Source organism: Diceros bicornis, chromosome 31, assembly GCF_020826845.1.
Source record: "Diceros bicornis minor isolate mBicDic1 chromosome 31, mDicBic1.mat.cur, whole genome shotgun sequence".
NCBI lineage: Eukaryota > Metazoa > Chordata > Mammalia > Perissodactyla > Rhinocerotidae > Diceros > Diceros bicornis.
Genome location: NC_080770.1, coordinates 35,625,869 through 35,649,130, shown reverse-complemented (window position 1 = coordinate 35,649,130; position 23,262 = coordinate 35,625,869). Strand labels below are relative to the sequence as shown.

At 47.1% G+C, this 23,262-nt stretch overlaps 1 protein-coding gene and 1 long non-coding RNA gene across 13 annotated transcripts in view; both read right to left on the bottom strand.

Moving 5' to 3' along the window:
• LOC131395253 (ral guanine nucleotide dissociation stimulator-like) overlaps positions 1-23,262 on the bottom strand; it is a 149,604-nt gene that overhangs the window by 41,526 nt on the left and 84,816 nt on the right. Inside the window, exons 1-7 of one of the 12 annotated variants that reach the window (XR_009216315.1) lie at positions 7,341-7,650; positions 6,357-6,572; positions 5,883-5,985; positions 3,701-3,771; positions 2,369-2,617; positions 2,115-2,231; positions 1,551-1,693 (exon numbers count right to left, since the gene is read on the bottom strand). The exons of 3 other annotated variants lie outside the window; for them this stretch is intronic. Coding sequence is in view for 1 of the 9 variants with exons in the window: in XM_058527204.1 (XP_058383187.1) it covers positions 3,146-3,292; positions 3,701-3,771; positions 5,883-5,985; positions 6,357-6,572; positions 7,341-7,349 (546 nt within the window). In the remaining 8 variants the exon portion in view is untranslated. Of the gene's footprint in view, positions 1-1,550; positions 1,694-2,114; positions 2,316-2,368; positions 2,618-2,904; positions 3,293-3,700; positions 3,772-5,052; positions 5,236-5,882; positions 5,986-6,356; positions 6,573-7,340; positions 7,654-23,262 lie in introns of those variants that run through there. 8 more of the 12 variants (XR_009216314.1, XR_009216312.1, XR_009216313.1 and 5 more) reach the window with 8 other exon arrangements.
• Positions 1-23,262, bottom strand: part of LOC131395258 (uncharacterized) — a 172,265-nt gene that overhangs the window by 105,929 nt on the left and 43,074 nt on the right. The gene's annotated exons all lie outside the window — the stretch shown is intronic.

Below are 23,262 nucleotides of genomic sequence, written 5' to 3'. Positions count from 1 at the left end.
TGAGTTTTGACCTGGAGCTTTCTGTTCTAGATGCAAATCTGCCTGATGACATCCCAGGACACAGGTCAGATCCCCAGACGATAGAGGCAGGGTGGAAGTACAAAACAGCCAGGATAATTGTCCTAAAATGGCAGGCATCCTTTGTCATTTGACCCAATATCATGATTTATTTTTGTAGGGTAAGAGGAAAAGAAGGATAGTCATGAAAATATAGACAGCGGTTTCTTTCTGTGGTGAGAGGTTGAGTTTCAGGTGAGGAGAGAAAGATCTTCTTTTTTCATGCTGTTCTCTCATTTTCTTTTACTATGTACATCATTTATTTTTACTTTCAAGTCAGCAGCGAGTTACCAACGTCAAGGGGATGATTCAGTTTTTCCCCTCACAGTCACAGTAAAACGTACTAAAAGTGGATTATTCTTTTTGTGTAATATTCCAATAGATTCCAAAATATTGTTTCAAAAGCCCTTTGATATCTATGTACTCAAATTAGGTATTTACTTCTAGGTCTCCATTTTTATGTTCTTTGTTGCATGCTAATTCAGTGTTGCATCTAAGGAAATACCAGATTTCCCTCAGTTTTTTAGATCCATATGTGTTGGAAATTTGATTCATGAAGATGGACATGGCAGCTGGGGGATCGTGCTATTATCAAAAGAGGCCTTTTCAGCATCAGTAATCTGACAAGAACCCACTGCTTGTTGGGATTTAATTGTCTATTTGAGGGATCAAGCTTTCACTGTTGGCACTTCTCTTTCTCTTTGGAGGGAAAGTACGGCCTTCCCAGTCTTTCCATTACCAAATCACTTTCCTGGGTGGCTGTGCTGTGTCAGGAAGGGCCTGGGATGCCGGGAACCCGTATTCATCATCAGCTTCTGGCTGTCCTGAGAAGGCTTCCCTGGCAGAGTCCAGCCTGTGTGTCTGGGTGACACTTGCAGCCATCAGAAAGGAGGCGATAACACACAAGTGCCAAGCGATTCATCTGGCCCTTGTCTTACAGGGTGTTCCCAAGGGAAGAGGTTCAAAATGCCACTTGGTAACCCTTTGAAAGCTGTTAGTCATGGGTCGGGTTCTTGGTGTGAGCTCAGAGCAGTGTCTATTCACCACCAGATGGGAACATTTCAGTATTTTAATTGGTAAGGCTGTGTTCATGCACGACCATGGATCATCAGTTCCGTGGCATTCCCCGCTGGACCTCCCAACACCCCTGTCATGCCTCATATTTCAAAGCTCCAAACAGGGTTCACACCCCAGCAGCTGGTTGTAATGTAACCACAGCACAAGACTGGGGAAAAAAACACAGCCACCCAGGGGTGACACACTTTAATGACTTGGGCCCAATTATGCCATTTGGACGAGTTCAGAACACCAACACTGAGTGTGTAAACTGGAGGATTGCCCAAGACCTTGGACCTCAGAAGGACACGAGCTCAGAATTCACCTTGGACAGCAAGGGACAATGTGGGGTCAATTACTGGCCAGGATTATGGTCCCTTATCCTGGGAAAGCAGAGCTCACTCGGGATCCATCAGGCCAAGCCAGGGAGGAGGCTGGGGGCCTTCTAGGGAATTTCTGTCCTAAAGGGAATTGCATAAGGAAGGCAGGGGTGCTGAAAATCCTAGTTCACAGGGAGCAGTCATGTTTATGTAACAAGGCCCAGCAGTAGCCTTAAAAGCTGCATCAGAAATCGTTCCTCCTGGATACAAATCAAGCAGGAAAAGGAATTCAGAGGCCTGTACAAGGATCCCAGCAGAATTCAAATCTAGGTCAGGGGTGAACATGGAGCCCCTAGAGGGGTCTCAGGAGGGAAAGTCCTGCCTGCCTTTAGTCCATTTTCAAATGATCTTCCTCGGGCCTTGTCCTCTCCACATGCACGTTTTGATCTTTTTACATTGGTTTCCCCACTTAGAGCTGATGCAATTCCAGAGATTCAACTGGAAAACTAAAAGCTCCTAAAATTTGGTCAAAAGAAACCTCAGCAGCTGGAGTCTGGGTGTCCCAGAGGTTGCCATGCCATAAGGCCTGGGGCTGACCAGGGGGCCACGGAGACAGGCTCTCTGGACTGGCCAACAGGGAGAATCCACCCCTGCCCTCACCCAACTCCTGCCCGGCCTCACTCATTCTCGTTGAGCAGCTCCATGTCCTGGAACCAGGCCCCAAATCACTCCTTGGGGTCTTTTTATAATTCTTTGCAGCGACCTGGAGCAGCAGGATCTCCCTCATGACTCGGTGTTCTTGGGACCAGAGGGAAGGAGAGGATGCAGACAGGGCCTGGTTGGGGGATGTTGCAGGGGCCTTGTGGGGGGTGAGGAGTGGGGCAGGGGACCAGTCCTGGGAACGCTCCTTCCCTCCAGTTCCATCCAGGCTCTACCTGTTCTCAGAATGGGAATAATCAGCCCCTCCTCCAAGAAGTTTTCCTTGATGCCATCCTCCCTTCAACCCACGCGCCAACTGGATGGGTCTCGACTTCTACCAAAATCTTCCACTCAATGTAAGATACAAGGGGTGGAGCCAGAAACTGTTCTCCCCAAAGGGTCTCTGATTTCCACCTCCTTCCCCTCCCCTGCAAGGAGTGCCACAGCTGCTCCTCAGTCCTCTTCTCAAGGTTGATCTCATTCCCCTGGAAGGCAGACAGCCAGAGTCCATCAGACAGAGCCCCCTAGCCTGACTAGCCCCCTATGCCCTGCCCTTCTCATGTGGCACTACTGCCAGGTCCCCAGAGGGGGCGGGGCATGCAGAGAAAACAGGACTTGGACCTAGGATGGGCTCTGGGCTCCAGACTAGTAGGACATGGGGGGAGGCTGAGGGACCTGGCAGCACAACCCTCTCTGATGACAGACTTGGAGGCTGAGGCCTCAGACAGAGGGGACTGCTCAGCCACTTATGTGCTGCCTGACTTGGGGGAGGGCGACTGCTCTCTCCCTCCACGGGCAGCATGGGAGGGACAGGCAGAGTCCAGCTCAGATAAAACCTCACGCAGCTGTGCCATCAGGCAGCTCTGAGCTTCCCCAGCCTGAGGAACGAGAATGGATGTCTCAGGCGGAGCCTCTGTTCACTCATCCCTAAGATGGGTCTGATGCCCCAGCTCCCAGGGGCGGCTGTGAGGCTCTCACGAGAGGAGATGTGCCAAGTGCTGAGAGCTCAGAGCTCAGTGCGGGGGCTCACGCATCCCCAGGCTCAGGATCCTGGTCCTTCCTGCTTGGTCCTCAGATTTATCCACTTCGAGATAATCACCCATCGCCAGGTGCAGCATCAGCAGTTCACCGAGGAAAGTGCCAAGATAGGGGACAACACCCTGTGACATCGGGGTGCGGGTGGGATGAGCCCTTGCTCTCAAGTCGGCCCCCTGCAGACCCTCCCCTGAAAAGTCCTCACCCTCAGCCTCCTGGCCCACCCCAGGGTTCCCATGGGGAGCAGCCTAGGACCCTTAGCAGCCTCCCCTCAATTCTTCCTCCCTTCACACCCCAAGAACACCACACTCCTCCTCCTCACCTCCCAGGGCCGGCTTCTGGCAAATCACAGGGTATGTGGTCCCTGGCCCTCACCACAACAAATCCATCCTACACCAGCTCTTCCAGGCCCCCCTCCTGGTCACTTCTACTGGGGGATTCAGACACTGTGGCACCAGGAGGAAGGGACCTCCTCTCTTGATTTGAGGCCTCCGGCTGGGAGGGCAGAGCCCCTCCTCCACAGGCACACTCACCTGCTGCTGCTGCTGCTTCTCCTGCACTCTCTGGGGGTTGCCCTCCGGGGGGCAAACGTGGAGGGCCCCTCCTGCCAGAGTCGAGGACAGTGTCAGCGAGACCATACTCCCCTCACCCCATTTCTCTTGAGCACCACTGGCCTCTGACCCTGAACATCTGACTCGAGTGAACTGGCACCAATGCCACTCCACCCTGCAAGGTCTTGTGATTCCAGAACAAGCCCAGCTCCAACTCTCACTCTGGGTGTGAGCTCGGGCTTTTGGCCTGGCCTCCCCGAGCCTGTTTCCTCATCTGGAAAGTGTGAGAACTCCAGCTACCTCACAGGTTATCCTGAGGACTCACTGTCGCATGACTGTCATCATTGTTCTGGCCCTCACCCCTCCAGGTGGAGCAGGCAGAAAGCTCCCACATTCCTTTCCTCCCTCTTACCTCATTACCACCCTGTGAGGCCTGCACCACACAATCACCACACAATCACCATACCTCCATTTCCCTGATGGGGAGACAGAGGACCAAACAGGGGCAGTGAGTTGCTGAGGGGCCAACAGAGGAGAGGCCGCTTGCCCCTCTCAGCCAGAGGCCCTGTTCCAACATCCTTGCCTAACCCCCAGCCCCACCACTGACAACAGTCTTGTCCCCTGAGCTCTCAAAGCTTGGCCCTGGGCCGAGCCGTGGATCGAGAGGATGGGGTGTCTTGGGAGTCTGGTTGTTGAGTGGCTCCTTCCTGCCCCAGTCCCCTGGAGTGTCTCTCCCCCATGCCGGACAGAGGCAATGCCAAACCCTTCTCCTCCCCAAAGAACAACTCAGGATATTCGCCTGCACTGAACTCTTTCTTTATCCACTCAGGAACTGGACCCACAAGGTGCCACCTCTGATCAACAGGGAAGGGGGTGACAGGATGCTTTGCTTCTCCGTTTACATGAAGCTCTTAACGTCCTTTCAGCAGGATCCACTAAGAATCCATCAGTTGCCTAGACGCTACTCATAAGCCACCTGGGGACTATATCATTGCCAACCAGGCACTCAGGTGAGACTCCTGTGGTTGACTCAAGTGACTGCTCTAGGGGTCCAGTGGGGAGTCCCACAATGCACACACATCTGTCTCTGGTCAGTTGTTCAGATCCAAGGATGAGCAGCCTGTTTGTCCACCTGTGCCAGGGGAATCCCCTGTTGTGCCCGTCCCTGGGGTAGGCAGTGTGCCCTCCCCTTGGAGACATGGTGAAGATAGAAGGAGCAGCAGGGGCCTGGCTTCCTGAGGACAGGTTTAGGCTGAGGGATAAACCCACCCAACCACCCAACAGCCTGGAAGAAGCTACATCCAGCAGGATGGACGTGAGTGGAAGCCAGAGACCTGCTGATGGTGCCAGCTCGGCAACTCGTCCTGGAACAGCCCAGCCAACACCACTGTGTCCCATGACCAAGGCCTCCTGCCCAAAAATGGCACCCCACCTGCCCATGGGCAGAACAGATCCCTCTGCTTGTTAACCTGGACAAGATAGACAGGAATGTTTCAGAGAAAGTTCAAGTGAGAAATTATCAAAACCACAGCTTGCTCAGTCCCCCTCCCCCCCTGGCCCCTGCTTTCTTTCCAGACCCCCAGCCTCCACTCTACCTTGGTCATCAGTTCTCTGTTCAAGGACTCGTCTTGGCTATAGCTCTCTTTAAATTTTTCAGAGCTCTCCCTGAGAGGAAGGGAAAGAGGGAAGGATAAATTTAGGGATAATGTGAGGGGTCTAAGTGCATATCCTTTTCTTTGACAACCTGAGAGATTCAAACTGCCTGGAGGAGTGCTCTCACTGGGCTCCTCTGAGCGCTAAGGTCTCGTGGGACTGGGAGGGGGCTCTCCTGTTGGTCACTGGGGTCTCCATTCGCCTGCTATACAAAGCAGCTCTCTTTTGACCACTTTGAGTTTCAACTGGGCATAGAGTTCTGTTGCTATAAACACTTGAAAATCTCCAATGTGGCTCAACCCAGTACCTGGCATTTAGGGAAACCGAGTCCTGAAGCAGAATTGGTGCACTAAGGACACCGGGAGACTTAGAGACCCACCGCTGAGGCCCAGGCCCTGTCCCCATCATTTGCTGCCTCCCAGGAGTTCCCAGCTGACTGAGGGGCCAATGGCAGACATTCAGGAGATCCCCCATCCACCCTGGTTCACCTATGGAGAGGGGCACTACCCACCAGGAAACTTCCTCCATGTGTTCTTCAGGTGGCATATGGATGTTTTCTGCAGAGAAGAGATGACAGTGCGGGGCGAGGAGAAGTTCTTCAGGATCTCGCACTCCTGGGGAAGGGAAGAGAATAAGCTGTGAGGTGGGGCACTGGAGCCCTGCTTGCTCTAGCTTCAGTCCCCTTCTATTTAAATCTCCCCTCCTGGATTAGACAGATGTACAGGGAGCCCCAGAAGGGCACATTTAGGACCCAAAGAGTAACACTCACAAGGAGGAGGATTTTAGCTCAACCCAAGGAGGGAGCCAGGTAGGAAGTGAGCATCCCCACACTGGGACCTGGAGTCAAGGTCAACGTGCTCCTGGCAGGAAGGATCTAGGGACTTGCAGGGGCTTAGACCACACACTGCAATCCTGGGAGCTGATAAAGATGGAGGCAGTTCCTAAGGCTCCAGAGAAGGGCTCCACTGGGCCTCCCACAGCACACCTGGGCCACCTGGATCCAGCGCTCCACCACCCTCAACCTGTCCTGGGCCATCATGCTCGGGACCCCAAGGCAGGTGGTGATGACGAGGTTGGCCACCCTTCTGAAGTGGTCGATATTGGCCTGGACGGTGTGTGCCAGGTGCTCACTGCCGGGCTTGTTCCTCTTGCCCCAGGTGGAGCCCAGACACTGAGAGGGCACCACCTTCTGGAAGGGCTCCTGGGGAACAGGGGGAGTGTCACCCAACATTGCCACACCCTAGCTCTGTGTCCACAGCCCACAAAGTCCCACACAGGGGTCACAATTTAGAGCTGGAGCTCAGGAAGCTCATGATGTGGCCTGAGCCTTGTTAGAGTCCCTGGCTTTTCTTCTCTGTCACTGCAGGCACCCAGCAGAGGATGACCCAGGACCCAATACTGGCAGGGAAGGGAGAGGGGCATTTGCATCCAGCCCGTCCTGGCTAACTCCAAGCTCCAGATGGTGGCTCAGCTTGGCTCATCCCAAGGGAGCATCTTCCAACAACCTGATCCCCCCTCTGGTCCCACTCCCCATTCTGATGCACATTCCCCTGTGGTAGCTACAACCACGGGCTTTGTCTGTCTCCCTCATAGTGAAGTACACATCAGGTGTCTAATAAGTCCTGAGGCTGTTGGGCCTCCTGAGCAGAAGGTTGGGCCACCAGGGACCTGGCTGCACACAGTGAGTTCCCCTCCCCCACTGATGTGCCAGGCCCTGCTCACCCTTCCGTCTCTTCTACCTCATGGAGCCGGCACAGCCACTCTGTGCAGCAGGTCCTGTTAGTGTCCACCTCTACGGTCTGTAGGTGGACAGCAAATGTTTAGGGGTTCAGAAAGTTGCCCAGGTCGTATGGTTGGTAAGGGGTGGAGCCAGGATTCGGGCCCAGATCATAGGAGACTGGATGAGGTCTGGGGCAATGATGGCAGAGGGAAGGCCTACCCCACCCGCCCTGAAAGCCCAGCTGCTCACCGCATCCATCACGGTCAACTGCTCCACCACCAGCTTAGGAGGGAAGGCCGTAGGTTGGGCTTCTTCTCATGCTTCTTAGCCACAGGTGGAGATGGACTTCCCACTAGAAATGATGGTCCAGGTGACTCCAGCTCAGCAGCTCCCACTCCTGCTGCAGCCGATGTCGGCCCTTGCTCCAGCTCCAACACTGCTGGTGGAGGGGACACTGGCTCCAGTGCTAGAGAGGGTGGTGTCAAGGAAGCTGGAGCCAGCTCTACCTCCACCACTGCCCACTGCTCTGCTTGTGCTGCTGGCTGGAGCTCTGCAACTGGCGCTGGAGCGGGATAAAGAGAAAGGTTCACTCACATAGCTGACTTTCCATGTGTCCTTCTAAATACAGGAAAGATCCCACTTCCTTTCCAGGAATAGCCAGCCTGCAGTCCCCCTTACCCTCTGGCTCTGCCTCATTGGCCTCCAGAAGCTCACACCAGTCAAAGGAAAGAGGGTCACAGCAGCTCAGCTCTGAACCAGGCAAGGTTACCTGCATGTACATCCCCTTTAGCTTGAAAAAGAGACAGCCCCTGACTGGTCCCACCCTAGTTCTGGTCCAACCCCATCATCTCAAGGTCCTGAGTGTGGAGGCCCTCTGCTCCTGCTCTCATCTCAGAGCAGCACTGGATGGTGTGGGTGGCCTCATGTACCTGCCCCTTGTCTAGTGAGTTGGTGGAGTTGAAACCATTGGGCAGCTACTCGATGACCTCCTTAGTGGAGTTCTGCAAAGACTGCCTGGGAGCTGGGCCAGAGGGAATCAGGGGCTGCCTGCACACTGCCACTGTGGTCAACCCCCAAGAGAAAGTCTGCTCCTCAGTTCAGGCACAGAGGGCATCCTGGCAAAGAACTCTGGTCAGGAAGGGAAGGAGATGAAACCTCTAGGGCTCAATAACATACGAGTTGAGCAGCTCACCTTCTCATGCTGCCAGCCATGACCTGGGTACGAACGTCACAGACCCACAGGCTTCCGACACCTAACAACCAGCTCCTGCCCAGGAATGGCCTGCCCCACATACCCTGCCTTCCCCACACCACACAGACACACAAACACACACAAACACACGATGAGGGGCCTGGATTTTGGGGTTGATCAGGTGGGATCACCGTTGTGTCCTGATCTGCACTAACCTTTCCTGGGCTGCCCATGTTACCCTTCACTGCCTCCTGTCAGACACCCAGAGGCGTCAGGGATGAGGGCTGAGCCAATGTAGGCAACAATCAAAAAGATTCTATTTCTGGGCTTTTTTGAGCCCAGATCCTGCAAAAGTTGGGATACAACAACAAAACATTTTTGCCTCTTGACTGTCTCCCGTCAAGTGAGATGGATGGGGGACTGTGGGTGCCTTGTTACCAGAGTTCAAAGATCTGTTGAGGCCTAGGACCAAGGAGATGGGGTCATTTTTCAAGATTCCTATACCTGGACCCCTTACCTCAATCAGATTTCTCCAGAGCTGCCCCCTGAGCCCGGGCTGCTCACCCTCTTCTCTCATGTCACTTCCTGAACTGTACACAAGGAGCCTACACAGCCCTAGCCCCAGTTCCCTAGAAACCTAACTCAGGTCCTTGCTTTGAGGAGACAGAGATGAATGCAGATTTCCTTTAACTTACCAGTTCTTCATCCTGGGATAGTCCCTGTGCCTCTCAGGTCCTCCCCAGTCTCCAAACCTACACCAGGGGGATCAGGCTAGAATCTACTTCCTAGGGACCTCAGCTGGTGTATATGAGATAATATCTATTATCCCTGTGGGCTGGTGTCACATGTACCTAAGGCACAAAATTAGAGATGGAAGAATAACAAGAAGGGGTGACAGGTAGCACAGAACACCACTCAAAACAGGCCTGTGTTCTAGCAATTTTATATTGGAACAGTCACTTCCAACTTGGCCTCATTTTCAGGTCAGCATCATGAGGGGGTTGAAACTAATGGAAATTTAGATACTGCCACCCTGTGGCATTAAACCATTCAATTGTTTCCTGTTTTATGGAGAATGAGACCCAAGTGCCTCATCTTGGCCTATGAGGTGGGCAGCCTCCACAGTGGTACCCAGTAAGCCCCACCCATGGTATAGCCATCCCCGTGGAACCACTAAGTAGTTAGTAACTGGCTTCTGAACATAATAACAGCCAAAGTGATCTGATGTCTTGTCTAAATTTTAACAACACAAGTCTCTCACTTCCTCTTACTCCGTCTTTCATGTTCCATCTCTCTCTCTCTCTCTCTGTCGAATCCCTGTAGCTGAGGAATCAAATACCAGTGTTTTGGGACTGCCCAATGTGGAGGCCTATAGAGGAGAGAAGCACGGGAGTGCCCAGGCCAACAGACAGAAAGAAACTTAGACTCTCAGTCCAAACTGAACCCTGAAGGCTGAGAGTGACCTTTGGGGCTAGTCCTCCCCCAGTTGAGCCTCAGTTGAGGCCACAGCACCAACCTGTTCAACTCACTGAGGCAGAGGCACCAAGCTGAAACGTGCCTGATTGCTGATCCACACAAATTGTGAGATAGTCAACATTTGTAGTTTTGAAAAGCAAGGTTAGGGGCAATGAAGTTAGAGAGGGAAAGGTAACTGACACAGCCTACCAGGCCCTGGCCCTACCTTCCACCCCAGCTCCTGTTCTCTCCTCCCAGCCTCCCTCCAGCTGCACTGGCCACATTTCTAACCTCCTCTGGCCAAACTCACTTCTACCTGTGAGACTCAGGACCAGTGGTGTCATCCCCGTGACACACTGCTCCCAGACCCCTGAAGGGCTGGCCCCCTCTTGTCATTCTGGTCCCAGAAAACGTCACCCCAGTGAGGCCTTTCAGACCCTCCTACCCAGTGATGCCCAGCCCTCCCTCACGGCCCCCTGCTGTGTTTCTCTACAGCACTTGCTCTTTTCTTGCTCCTGTTTTTGCTTTTGTCCATTTCCCCTCTAGGCTGTGAGCTCCTGGCAGGCAGGGAACACTTGGTCATTTTCATCCTGCACTTTGGCCCACCAGGGCACCTGGCACAGGGTGAGTGCTGAGTGCACAGCTGCTGAATGAGTACATGGGAAGATCTTGCACCCCGCCCCCTGCTTCTGACCAACTGTGATTGTGGAGATGAACACTAGAAATAGGAGGTACAAGTTGTTTCTGAGGCAGAGGGACAGCCAGAAAGACCTCTGCTTGACTCTTCTCTGCTCCAGGAGGTCAAGAAAAGTTCAGTGGACACCGTGTAAGTTCCAGGTTTACAGGAGAAGGAAAGGCCTTGATGTATATGTATATTATGTAATGGTTACCAAAATAAGTTTAGTTAACATCAATCACCAAGCAAACATAAAAGATTTTTTCCTGGTGATGAGAAGTTTTAGGATCTACTTTCTTAGCAGCTTTCAAATGTACCACACAGCAATGTTAACTCGCATAGTGCTGTATATCAAGTATATCTCAATACAACTGAAAAAAATAAAAACAAAATCTAACTTGCCACCACTGACACAAGAGGCTTCCCGCCCCCTGGTGGCCAGCACTAGCACTGCAGCCCTCACCAAAACTCCACCAAACAGAAAGGAATCATTCTTCAGATGTCCTCAAGGCAGAGGCTCTCCAGGGTCCCAGAGGTAAAGGAGCAGGACCTGTCGGCTTCGAGAGAGTGGGGTGAATCTTGGGAGCCTACATATCCCCCCATCTTGCTGTCCCCCACCAGGTGTCTTCTTCATTCCTGAGGCATCCAACCTCAACCAGGACAATGACTCCCCCCTGCCTCCAGATGAGGACCCCGAGGATCCAACAAGAACTGGTTTTCTCCCTCATCTCTAGACTTGGGGTCCAGTGCTCTGGCATCTTCTTCCTTATCCCCAGTTCTCATCCACCCATGCCCCCATGTTTCCTCAGTTCTAAATGATCTCAAGTGGATGGAAAGCATTTTCTCAACATTTCAGAGCACAGTAGGTCATCAACAGAGAACCTAGTCCAACAGACACATTGCAAGTGCATGGAACACTTGGAGTCACCTGCTGGATGCACTCCATTTTATACAGGAGGACCCTCACTGAGGTATTCTCTCCTGTTCCCAATGCCTACACAAGGGGAGGATGGACTCATCACAGTTCTGGGTGCCCACAGAGGTGGACTGCAGGATCCCAGTCCTGTGCTCGCCAGGCTGGGCCAAGGATGGGTCTGGAACAGACAGATAGGCAGAAACCTAGGAACCTTAGGGATTCCTCTGCCCATCTCTGGGCATGTATCTAGGAGAACGAATGCCATGGTCCCCTGGGAGAGCTGCCTCCCATCTCTCTCCCTCCTGCCTCTTGTCACTTCCTCTGGGTCAGCTCTTTCTTGACTGCACTTCCATGGCCCCCACATGAGAATTCAGTGTGAGTGGGGGTGCCTATGCACATGCTATGATGAGGAGAGGAAAATGACCTCATATGGAGAGGGGTGGGCAGCAATCCTCTAAGATCTTAATGCCTCTCATTGCCAAAGGAGACCTGAGGGAAGGGGCGGAGCCTTGGCCAAGGAAGCTGGAGCTCTGTCTAGTCTTTGGGACCCGGACTACCTCCTGTGGTCTGGGCCAGTACTTGCCTCTTTCTGGGCTAGTTTCCCAACTGCACAGTGAGGGGTAAGATGTGCAACAGCACAAGCGTGTGCTCAGCCAGGACAAGTCATCAGGCCCCATAGATACATTAAGTATGTTTTAAGTGTATTGAAGACATTAATATTGCTGTGCAATCATCACCACGATCCATCTTTAGAAGTCTTTTCATCCTACAAAACTGAAACTCTATACCCATTCATGAATAACCCCCCATTTCTCCTCCTCCCAGCCCCTGGCAAACACCATTCTACTTTCTGTCTCTCTGAATCTAGCGATTTCAGCAACCTCATAGAAGGGAAATCACACAAGGTTGTATTTTTGTGACTGGCTTATTTCATTTAGAGTAATATCCTGAAGGTTCATCCACGGTGTGCCATATCTTAGACTTTCCTTCCTTTGTTAAGGATGAATAATATGCCATTTTATGTATATACCACATTTTGCATATCCATACATCCCTGGACAGATAGCCTAGCCGGGCCCAAAACCAAGCCCAAAATAAAATGGGGCCCCAACCAGACTTTTATCAACGGTCCCCTGGAGACTACTTTCTTAAGCCACGTTCCACATATTTACTAAGGATCTAGTTTTGGGCCATGAGTTCTTTTTCAGAAACTCCGTTTTTCCTCCTTGGGCAAGCTTCAACTGGTTTGAACCAGTGAGACCACAAGACGGCTGGCAAGACTTAAAGCATCACTGCTGTTTGAGTCAAGTGACTGGAGGATGACGTAGGGGACCAAGAACTCAGCTGCCAATCATGTTAAGGACACTGCCTTTTGAACGTGGGATGTATGACAGAACATGAAAATCTACTTGCGCAAAATGCGTAGGACTGCCCCCAACCTCCCGCACCCACTCCTTTGCCCTTAAAAAGCCCTTTCAACAGCCCATTGGGGAGAAGGATTTAACCTTTGGCTCCTGTCTCCCTGCTGGCCAACCTCGTAATAAAGCTTTTTCCCTTCTACAAGAGCGGTATCTCATGGTTGGCTTAAGGGGTGCATTGGGCAGCGAGCCCTTCCTCGGTTATGATACTTGGGTGGCTTCTATGTTTTACCTATTATGAATACTGATGCTATGAATATGGCTGTTGAAATATGTTTTGAAGAATATGCTTTCAACTCTTTGGGGGCGTATATACCCAGAATTGAAATTGCTGGGTCCTATATAATTATATTTTTAATTTTTTTTAGGAATTGCTATACTGATTTCTACAGTAACTATATATTTTATCTTCCCAAGACAGTGCACAAGGGTTCCAACTTCTCCACATCTTGACCAACACTGGTTCTATTCTTTTTCTTCTTCTTCTTTTTTTTTTTTTTTTGGATGCCAACTTTTTTTTTTTTTTTGATCGATGAATGTGAGGTGGTCTCTCACTGTGTTTCTGATTTGCATTTCCCTAATGATTACTGATGATGAGCATCTTTTCATATGCTTATTGGTTATTTGCAGATCTTCTTTGAGCAAATGTCTACTCATGTGCTTTGTTCAAATTTGATTTGGGTTGTTTGATTTTTGTTGTTGAGTTTAGGAGTTCTCTATCTATTCTGGATATTAAGCCCTTGTCAGACACATGGTTTGCAAATATGGTCGCCCATCCTGTGAGTTGTGCTTTTACTGTTGATAATGTCTTTTGAGATACAAAACTTTTTAATATCCATGAAGTCCAGCATGTGTATTTTCTTATTTTATTGGCTGCTCCTTGGGGGTCATATCCTCGAAATCATTACCAAATCCTATCTTGTAAAGTTTTGTCTTATGTTTTCTTCTAAGAGTATTATAGTTTTAGCTCTTACATTTAGGTCTTTGATCTATTGGGAATTAAGCTTTGTATATGGTGTTAGGTAAGGGTCCAAGTTGATTCTTTTGCATGTAGATATCCACATTTTCCAGCACAACATGTTGAAAGGGCTTTTCCTCTTTGAATAATCTTGGCACCCTTGTCAAACATCATTTGATCACATGGGTGAGGGTTAATTTCTGGGCTCTCAATTCTGTTTCCATTGGTCAATATGTCTGTCTTTATGCTATGACAATGCAGTTTTGATACTGTAGATTTGTAGTAAGTTTTCAATCAGGAAGAATCAGTCCTCCAACTTAGTACCTTCTTTCAAGATTATTTTTGGTATCTGGGCTTACTTGAGATTCCATAAGAATTTTGGGATGGGTTTTTTTCTATTTCAGCACAAAACGTCCTTGGGATTTTGGTAAGGACTGCACTGGATTTGTTGATCTCTTTGGATAATGTTGACATCGTCACAATAAGGAGTCTTCCAATCCATGGTGATGGGATGTCTTTCATTTCTAGTAGTGCCGGGTGGTTGTTCAGGTTGAGGGGGCGGCACTCCTAGAGGCAGTCGTGCAGAAACCCACAATTCCTCTTCACTGTGCCTTCACCATTTCCTTAGAACTCATCAACCATCAACAGAAGAGAAAATGCATGTAAAATGCATGTGGGAAATTTGCAAGGACTGGGTGTGCCAGTCGGTGCGCACCCAGGGTCTGAACCCGGGCCCCCAGTAGCGGAGCATATGCACTTAACCGCTAAGCCACTGGGCAGGCCCTGGTGTCTTGTTTTAAACACATGACTTCTGTTGGTCCTTGATTTCCCCAGTTATACCCCAGCTGTCCTTTCACTGACCATTGTTGGTCACACACCCACTGCACCTGCCTCCAATCCTTCCCCTTCAACACCGTAATCTCACACAGAGTTCCTCCCGACACTATCATGGCATCTCCCACCACACGTCCCCTATATCTTCCATACAGCCATCAAGAGGCTTCACAAACACCATCACCATTTATGTCCAGTGGGCTGAGAGGGCTGCCCGTGCACTGGGAATCAGGAGTCACAGGGTCTGTCACTTGGCCTCCAATCACATACTGTACCCCAGATGAAGGGCTTACCCTGCGGAGACACTCACTAGTAGCCAACTCCATCGAACAACAACATCTTTGACCCAGGCTTCCTTCAAAATTATCCCCCCACTTTCTGCCCCAACTGCTCCTTTAGGGGTCATTTTGGGGCAGCCTTTGAGGCCACCTTGGTGATTTTGTGCCCAGGCCCAGACAGCTCCTGGCCCACAAACGCTTTAACCATAACCTCTGAAATCATATAGCACAGGTAGCCAGTGAATGGGTGCAAATTACTGGTTTTACCTCAAGACACCTAAGGAATATTTCACACCAGGAGTATCCACTTTTGGGTTTTACTGTGGGCTGATATCACAAGGCTCTCATCCAGTGAGCTTCTCTCTTCCCCAATCCCGTGAACAGCTTTCTCCAGGCTATATTGTGCAATGCATTATTGTCTCTCTCTCAGCCTGCTTCTCTCAGGTCGCAGGTCCCTTGAGTTTCCTGCCCTGACTAGCTACCACCAACCCATAGAAACAATGTCAGTCCTATAGCACTGGGTGTTCAGTTCTACTAGGATTGACTGACTGGACTGGGCACAGGAGTGGTGGCCCTACCCACACAAAATAAGGAAACTGAGGCAACTAAGAGGTATCAACAACCTTAACACAACATGGACAACAACTCCATAAGAACATATCCTAGCCCTTGAACAACAGTCTCATGAGTCTCTCGCCTAAATGGTTTTAGAAAATGGCCTGGCCCTAGACTGTCTATACCGGCCAAGGAAGGAGGGGTTGGTGCCTTTCCTAGAACCACTTGCTGAGTGCACATCAACAGAGAAGTTCAAACCTACCTCCACCAAATGGCCCAAGAGGTTAAAATATTGCATAATATTACCCAAATCTTTGAATAGATACCAAAGGCCCCCGAGATCACTGACCTATTTTCATGGCTGGTCTCTCCAAGTTGGGGACAATGGAAATGGACTGGATTTTAGATTGTTGCTTGTATAATCATAGGATTTGTTACTATAGCCCTCGTCGGATGTTTACTCTCTTGGCTACAACCTGCCATACTCCTAATAACTCCATTAATTACACTTATTAAATATACTAACCAACTTAAAATTAACCAATACCCTGATTAACTTAAAAAATTCAAAATTTTTATGTGGAAAATCTGCTTAACGTAGAATACGCCGTTTTAAGCATTTCAAAGTATACATTTGTGTGGCTTTTAACACAATGATTATGTCGTGTGGCTATCACCACTATCTAATTCCAGAACATTTTCAACACCCCCAAACAAACCCATACTCATTCACACTCTATTTTCTGCTAACCCAAGCCCATGGAAACAACTCATCTGTTTTCTCCCTCTATGGATTTCCCTATTCTGGACATTTCATTCAAATGGCATCATGTTATCTATTGCCTTTGTGGATGGCTTCAGTGAGCACACATGTTTCAAGGTTCACCCATGGCCTAGTATGTAGCAGACTTAATTCTTTTTTATGGCTTATAATATCCTATATTATGAATAGGCCACATTTGGTTTATACAGTCATAACTGGATAGTAATTTGGGTTTGTTCCACTTTTGGACCATTGTGAACACTGTTACTTTGAATGTCTATGGGCAAGTTTGCTCTTTTGGACATATCTACCATGGGCCTCTCCAGGTCAATGGTAATTCTAGGTTTAAGATTTTAGAAAATGCCAAGCTGTTTTCTGCAGTGGCTGCATCATTTTACTTTCCCACCAGTAATGTATGTGGGTTTCTCTTTCTCCACATCTTTACCAACATGTGTTATTTTCCATTATGTTGAATATAGCCTTCATTTTGAGCATGAAATAGTATCACATTGTGCTTTGAATTTGCATTTTCCTAATAATTAATGATACTGAGCAACTATCTTGTGCTTATTGGCCATCTATGTATTTCCTAGAGACATGTCTATTCCAGTTGGTTACCCCATTTCAATGACTTGTCTTTTATAATTGAGTTCTAAGAGATCTTTATATATACCCAAAATAAGAGCCTTCTCACTTATATACGTTGCAAATAGTAGGAGACATCAAAGACCCACTTTTAACAATGGATAGAATATCCAGACAGAAAACAGGAAATAGCAGACATGAAAACATTGAATACTAAATGGAGCTATCAGACACACACAGAACATTTTACTGGACAGCAACACAATGCACACTCTTCTCATGGGCACACAGACTATTTTCCAGAACAGATCACGTGTTAGGTCACAAAACAAGTCTTAACAAGATTAAGAAGACTGAAATAATACCAGGTAACTTTTCTAAACACAATGGCATGAAACCAGAAGTCAATAACAGAAGGAAAACTGGAACATTCATAATACGTGGAAGTTCAACAAAAACTCTTCAACTTAAAAGTAGATCGGGGGCTGACAGGTGCTGTAGCGGTTAAGTGCGTGTGCTTCGCTGCTGGTGGCCCGGGTTAGGATCCTGGTCACGCACCGATGCATGCTTGTCAGGCCATGTTGTAGTGGCATCTCACATAAAGTGGAGGAAGATGGGCAAGGATGATAGCTCTGGGCCGGTCTTCCTCAGCAAAAAGAGGAGGATTGGCATGGATGTTAGCTGAGGGCTGATCTTCCTCACACAAAAAAAAGGTAGATTAAAGAAGAAATCAAAAGGGAAATTAGAAAATAGCTCAAAACATACAAAAAGAAACAATAGGGGCCGGTCCGGTGGCGCAAGTGGTTAAGTGTGTGTGCTCCACTGTGGCGGCCCGTGGTTCGCCGGCTCAGATCCCGGGTGTGCACCGACGCACCGCTTGGCAAGCTATGCTGTGGAGGCGTCCCATATAAAGTGGAGGAAGATGGGCACGGATGTTAGCCCAGGGCCAGTCTTCCTCAGCAAAAAAAAAATAAAATAAAATAAAAGAGGATTGGCAGATGTGAGCACAGGGCCAATCTTCCTCAGCAAAAAAAAAAAAAAGAAAGAAAGAAACAATAAACACACCAAAACTTCTAGGATGCAGAGAAAGTAGTAGTAAGAGGACAGTTTATAGTGATAAATTTGTACATTATAAGAGAAGAAAGATGTCAAAGAAAGAACCTGACTTACAGCACACAGCATTAAAAAAAGAAAAAATGAAACCCAAAGTTAGCAGAAGGACGGAAGTCACCAAGAGGCAAGTGGAAAAAAATTGAAAGACAGTATGGAAGATCAATAAAAGTAAAAGCAGAGTTTTGGAAAAAATAAAATTGAGAAACTCTTAGATAAAATATCTAGGAAAACAAAGAAAGATGACTCAAACTAAATCACAAATGAAAAAGGAGGCATTACAACGGATGCTTCAGAAAGAAAAAGATCAGAAGAGACTATTCTGAACTAGTGTACACTCATAAATTGGGGTAACCTAGAAAAAATAGATAAATTCCTAGAAACAACCTATGAAAGCTGAATCATGAAGAAATAGAAATCTTGAACAGACCAGTAACAAATAAGCAGACTGAATCAGTAATCAAACACCTCCCAATGAGAAGGGACTTCTCCACTCTGCCTGACCTTAGCCAGCCTGCCCCAGTGCCAGGCTGACTCCCGTGGACCTAGCTGGCTCCCTGCAGGCTTCTGCAAATCCAGGCCCCTGGCTCACCCTGGAGCATGCCAGCTCTGGTGGCCCCAAGCAGCATCCTTGACACCAGGCTCCCACCAGGCTCCTGGGAACCCAGGGCCCCATCTCAGCCTAGGAGCTGCCATCTTAAACAGCCCAAGGTGGCTCTTGTGACCACAAGTGGTGTCCTTGGCACCAGGCTCCTGGTGGGCTTTGGTGAATCCAGACCCTGGCTCACCCAAGGTCCTGCGTATGCCAGGCAGCCACAGGCAGCACCCACAGCCACAGGCAGCTTCTGTAACAGGGCAAACCCAAGACCCCAGTGGGCTCCCACAAACCCAAGACCCCAGGTCACTCCAGCACTTGCTGCTTCCAGCAACCCAGGTAGATTCCATGACACCAGGCTCCCAGGGGGCTGCTGGGAACTCAGGCCCATGGATCACCACACCACCTGCCAGTTCCAGCAGCTGTAGACAGCTCTTACGGAACGAGGCTCCTTGCAGGCTCCCACAAAACCAGGCCCCCAGTTTACCCAGGTGCTTGCTGACTCAGGCGGCCCCAGGCAGCTCCCATGGCACCAGGCACCGGCAGGATCCCATGAACCCAGTCTTCCATCTTGACCCAGTCCCTGCTGGCTCCTGCAGCCTCAGGCAGCTCCTGTGGCCCCAGGATCCCAGCAGGCTCCCAGGAATCCAGACTTCTGGCCTACCACAGCACAAGCTGTCTCTCGTGGTGCCAGGCTCCTGGCAGTCTCCCATGAACCAAGGCTCTCAGCTCATCCCAGCACTGGCTAACTCTCATGGCCCTGGATGACTCCTGTGGCTGCAGGCTCTCAATGAGGACCTGCCAAACCAGGCTCCAGTGGGGCTACTCATGATCTCAGGGTCCCAGCTGTGCCCAGGGCCAGACACAATACCATAGACCCAAGCTTTCCACTCACCCCAGTACCAGGCTGTCCAAGGACTCCAGCAGCAAGCCTGCCCCTGGACACTACCAGATGGCCTACACAGGACCCCTAGATGGGATGACTGTGAAGGCTTTGGTTTGCTAAAGCCAGTCTGTAAAGGGTGGAAGAGGTGCCTACTTCCTCAAATTTGCAGACACCAATGGAGGCCACAAGGATCATGAATAATCAAAAACCCATCACACCCCCAAAGAAAAAGAATAAAACTCCAATGACTGACCAAGCTATGGAGATATAGGAACTATGTGACAAAGACTTCAGAACAACCCTCTTCGAGAAATTCATAAAACTCTAAGGAAACATAGACAGACTACTAAATGAAATAAGAAAACAGTGCATGAACAAATGAGAAGTTCACTATAGAAACAGAAATCATTAAGGAAAAACAAACAGAAATCCTAGAGTTGAAGAACACAATGTCTGAACTGAAGAATTCAATAGAGAGCTTCTAAATCAGATTCAACTGTAACAAGAAATAATTAGTGAACTAGGAGATGTGTCATTTGTAATCCTCCAGTCAAAGAAGCAAAAAGAAAAATGGGAATGGATAGGAATGGGGAAAGGCAGTGTGAATTATGGGATACCATGAAAAGAAATAGATAAGCATTATTAAAGTACCAGAGGAGAAGACAGGGATAAAGGAAAAGAGTGTTTACTTAAAAAAAATAGCAGCTGACACCTTCCCAAATCTGGAGAGAGATTTACACATCCAAGGTCCTGAAGCCAATCTGTCAACCTAAAATTTCAAACTAAAACTTTCTTCTCCAAGACACATTATAACAAAACTATCTGAACTCAAAAAAAGGATCAAACAACATGATCAAGTTCAACATGACGCAAATCAATGAATGTGATACACCACATTAATAGAATGAAAGATAAAAATCACAAAATAATCTCAATCGATGCAGAAAAAGCAGTTTGACAAAATTCAACAGCCATTCATGATAAAAATTCTAAATAAAGGGTTACAGAAAGAACATACTTGAACATAATAAAAGATTTACATGACAAAACCCACAGCTAACATCGTATTGAACAGTGAAAGTTTGAAAGCTTTCTTGCGAAGACAAAGAACAAGACAAGGGTGCCCAGTCTCAACACCACTCTTCAACATACTGCTGTAAGTCTCAACCAGAGACATTTGGCAACGAAAAGAAATAAAATACATCTAAATTGGAAATGAAGAATCAAAGTGGTCTCTGTTTGCAGATGATATGATTTTATATAGAGAAATACGTAAGGACTCCCCCCCAAACTTTTAGGACTAATAAACGAATTCACTCAAGCTGCAGGAAACAAAATCAACATGTAGAAATCTGTTGCCTTTCTGTACACTCACAATGAACTATCTAAAAAAGATATAAAGAAAAAAATTCTATTTACAATAGCATCAAAAACAGTAAAATACTCATAAATAAATTTAACCAAGAAGGTGAAAGATCTAGACACTGACAACTATAAGACATTGATGAAAGAAATCAAAGACACAGAGAAATGAAAAGATATCTTATATTCATGGATCAGAAGAATTAATATTGTTAAAATGTCCATGCTACCCAATGCCATCTCAAGATTCAATGCAATTCCTATTAAAATTCCCATCACATTTTTCACAGAAATAGGACAAGCAATCCTAATATTCATATGGATCCACAAAAGACCTCCAATAACCAAAACAACCCTGAGAAAGAAAAAGCTGAAGGCATCACATTCCTGATTTCAAATTTTATTACAAATCTATAGTAATAAAAACGGTAATGATACAGGTGTAAAAAGAGACACATAGACCAATAGAACAGAATCAAAGGCCCAGAAATAAAACCACACACATACACTTTGCTAAAAGTTGATGAGTCAGCTAAGAAGACTCCATGGGGAACAGATAGTTTCTACAATAAATGGTGTTGGGAAAACTGGATAACCACATGCAGAAAACTGAAATTGGACCCCTATTTTACAACACTCTAAAAGTAATCCCAAATTGAATTAAAGACTTAAATGCAAGACACCAAATATAAAACAACTAGAAGGAAATATAGAGAAAACAGGCCCAAGAAACTCATCTTGACAATGATTTTTTTGGATATAACATCAAAAGTGCAAACAACAAATGTAAAACTTAACAAGTGGGATGACATCAATCTAAAAATCTTCTGTACAGCAAATAAAATTATTGGCAAATTAAGGGGTTAATATCCACAGTATATAAGAAACTCTTACAACTCAACAGCAAAGAAAACAACAAAACAATATGAAAATGGTCAAAGGACCTGAATAGATACTTTTCCAAAGAAGACATAAAAATGGTTAACAGGTACATGAGAAGATGCTCGTAATCACTCATCATCAGGGAAATAAAATCAAAACTACAATGAGATATCACCTCACATCTGCTAGAATGGTTATTTTCAAAGAGACAACAGACAACAAGTGTTGACGAGGCTGTGTAGAAAAGAGAACACTGTGCACTGTTGGTATGAATGTAAATTCCTACAGTCACTATGGAAAATATTTGGAATTTTCTCAAAAAAATAAAAATAGAAATACTATATAAATGAGCAATTCCCCTTCTGGTTGTATATGCAAAGGAAATGAAGTCACTATTCTGAAGAGATATCTGCACCCCTATGTTCATTTCAGCATTAATCACAAACTGAGGACGTGGACACAATCCATGTGTCCATCAATGGATAAATAGATAAAGAAAATGTCAGACACATGTATATATACATGAAATATATAATGGAATATTATTTAGCCATGCAAGAGAATGAAATCCTGCATTTTGTAACAACACAGATGGAACTTGAGGCATTACGCTAAGTGATATAAGTCAGACAGACAAAGACAAATACTATATATTCTCACCCATATGTGAAATCTAAAAAAGCCCAACTCAAAGGAATAGAGGCTAGAATGGTGTTTGCCAGGACCTTGGGCGTGGGGGAAACTGGGAGAGGTAAGTCAAAGTGCACAAATTTCTAGCTGTAAAATGAATAAGTTTTGGGGATCTAATGTACAACATGGTGACCATAATTAACAATAATATATTATAGACTTGAAAGTTGTTAAGAGAGTAGATCTTAAAAGTGATCGCTAGAAAAAACAAGTTAATTATGTGAGGGAATGGAGGTGCTAACTCACTGTATTGTGGTAATTCTTTCACAAATCATCATCTTGAACACCTAAAACTTACATGTGTTATATGTCACTAATATTTCAAGAAATATAAAAAAAAAAATATCTCTCAACAAATTAAAACCCAGGACCATATGACTGCAGTGGTGAATTCTACCATACATATAAAGAAGTTTTAAAAACAAGCCTTCTTACACTCTGTCAAATATTGAAAAAGAGAGAATACTTCCAAACTCATTTTACGACGCCAGAATTACCCTGATACCAACACTAGACAAGGACACTAAAAGAAAATAAAATTACAGACCATTACCTCTGATGAACATAGATACAAAAATCCTCAACAAAATACTAACAAATTGAATTCAACAGCGTATTAAAAGAATTATACACTATCACCAAGTGAAATTTATTCCTGATATACAAGGGTAGATTAACACACAAAAATCGATCAATGTAATATGCAACATCAAGAAAATGAAGGGGAAAAAACGTGACCATCGCGATTGATGGACAAAAACCAGTTGACAAAATTTAACACCCTTTCATGATAAAACACTCGAGAAACAAGGAATAGGAGAAAAAACACACAGCAAACACAAAACTCAGTGATGGAAGACTGAAAGCTTTTCCTGAAAGCTCTAAGATCAGGAACAAGGCAAGGATGCCCACTTTCACCACTTCTATTCAACACAGTACTGAAAGTTCAAGCCAGAACCATGAGGCAATAAAAATAAATAAATAAAAGTCATCCAAATTGGAAAGAAAGAAGTAAA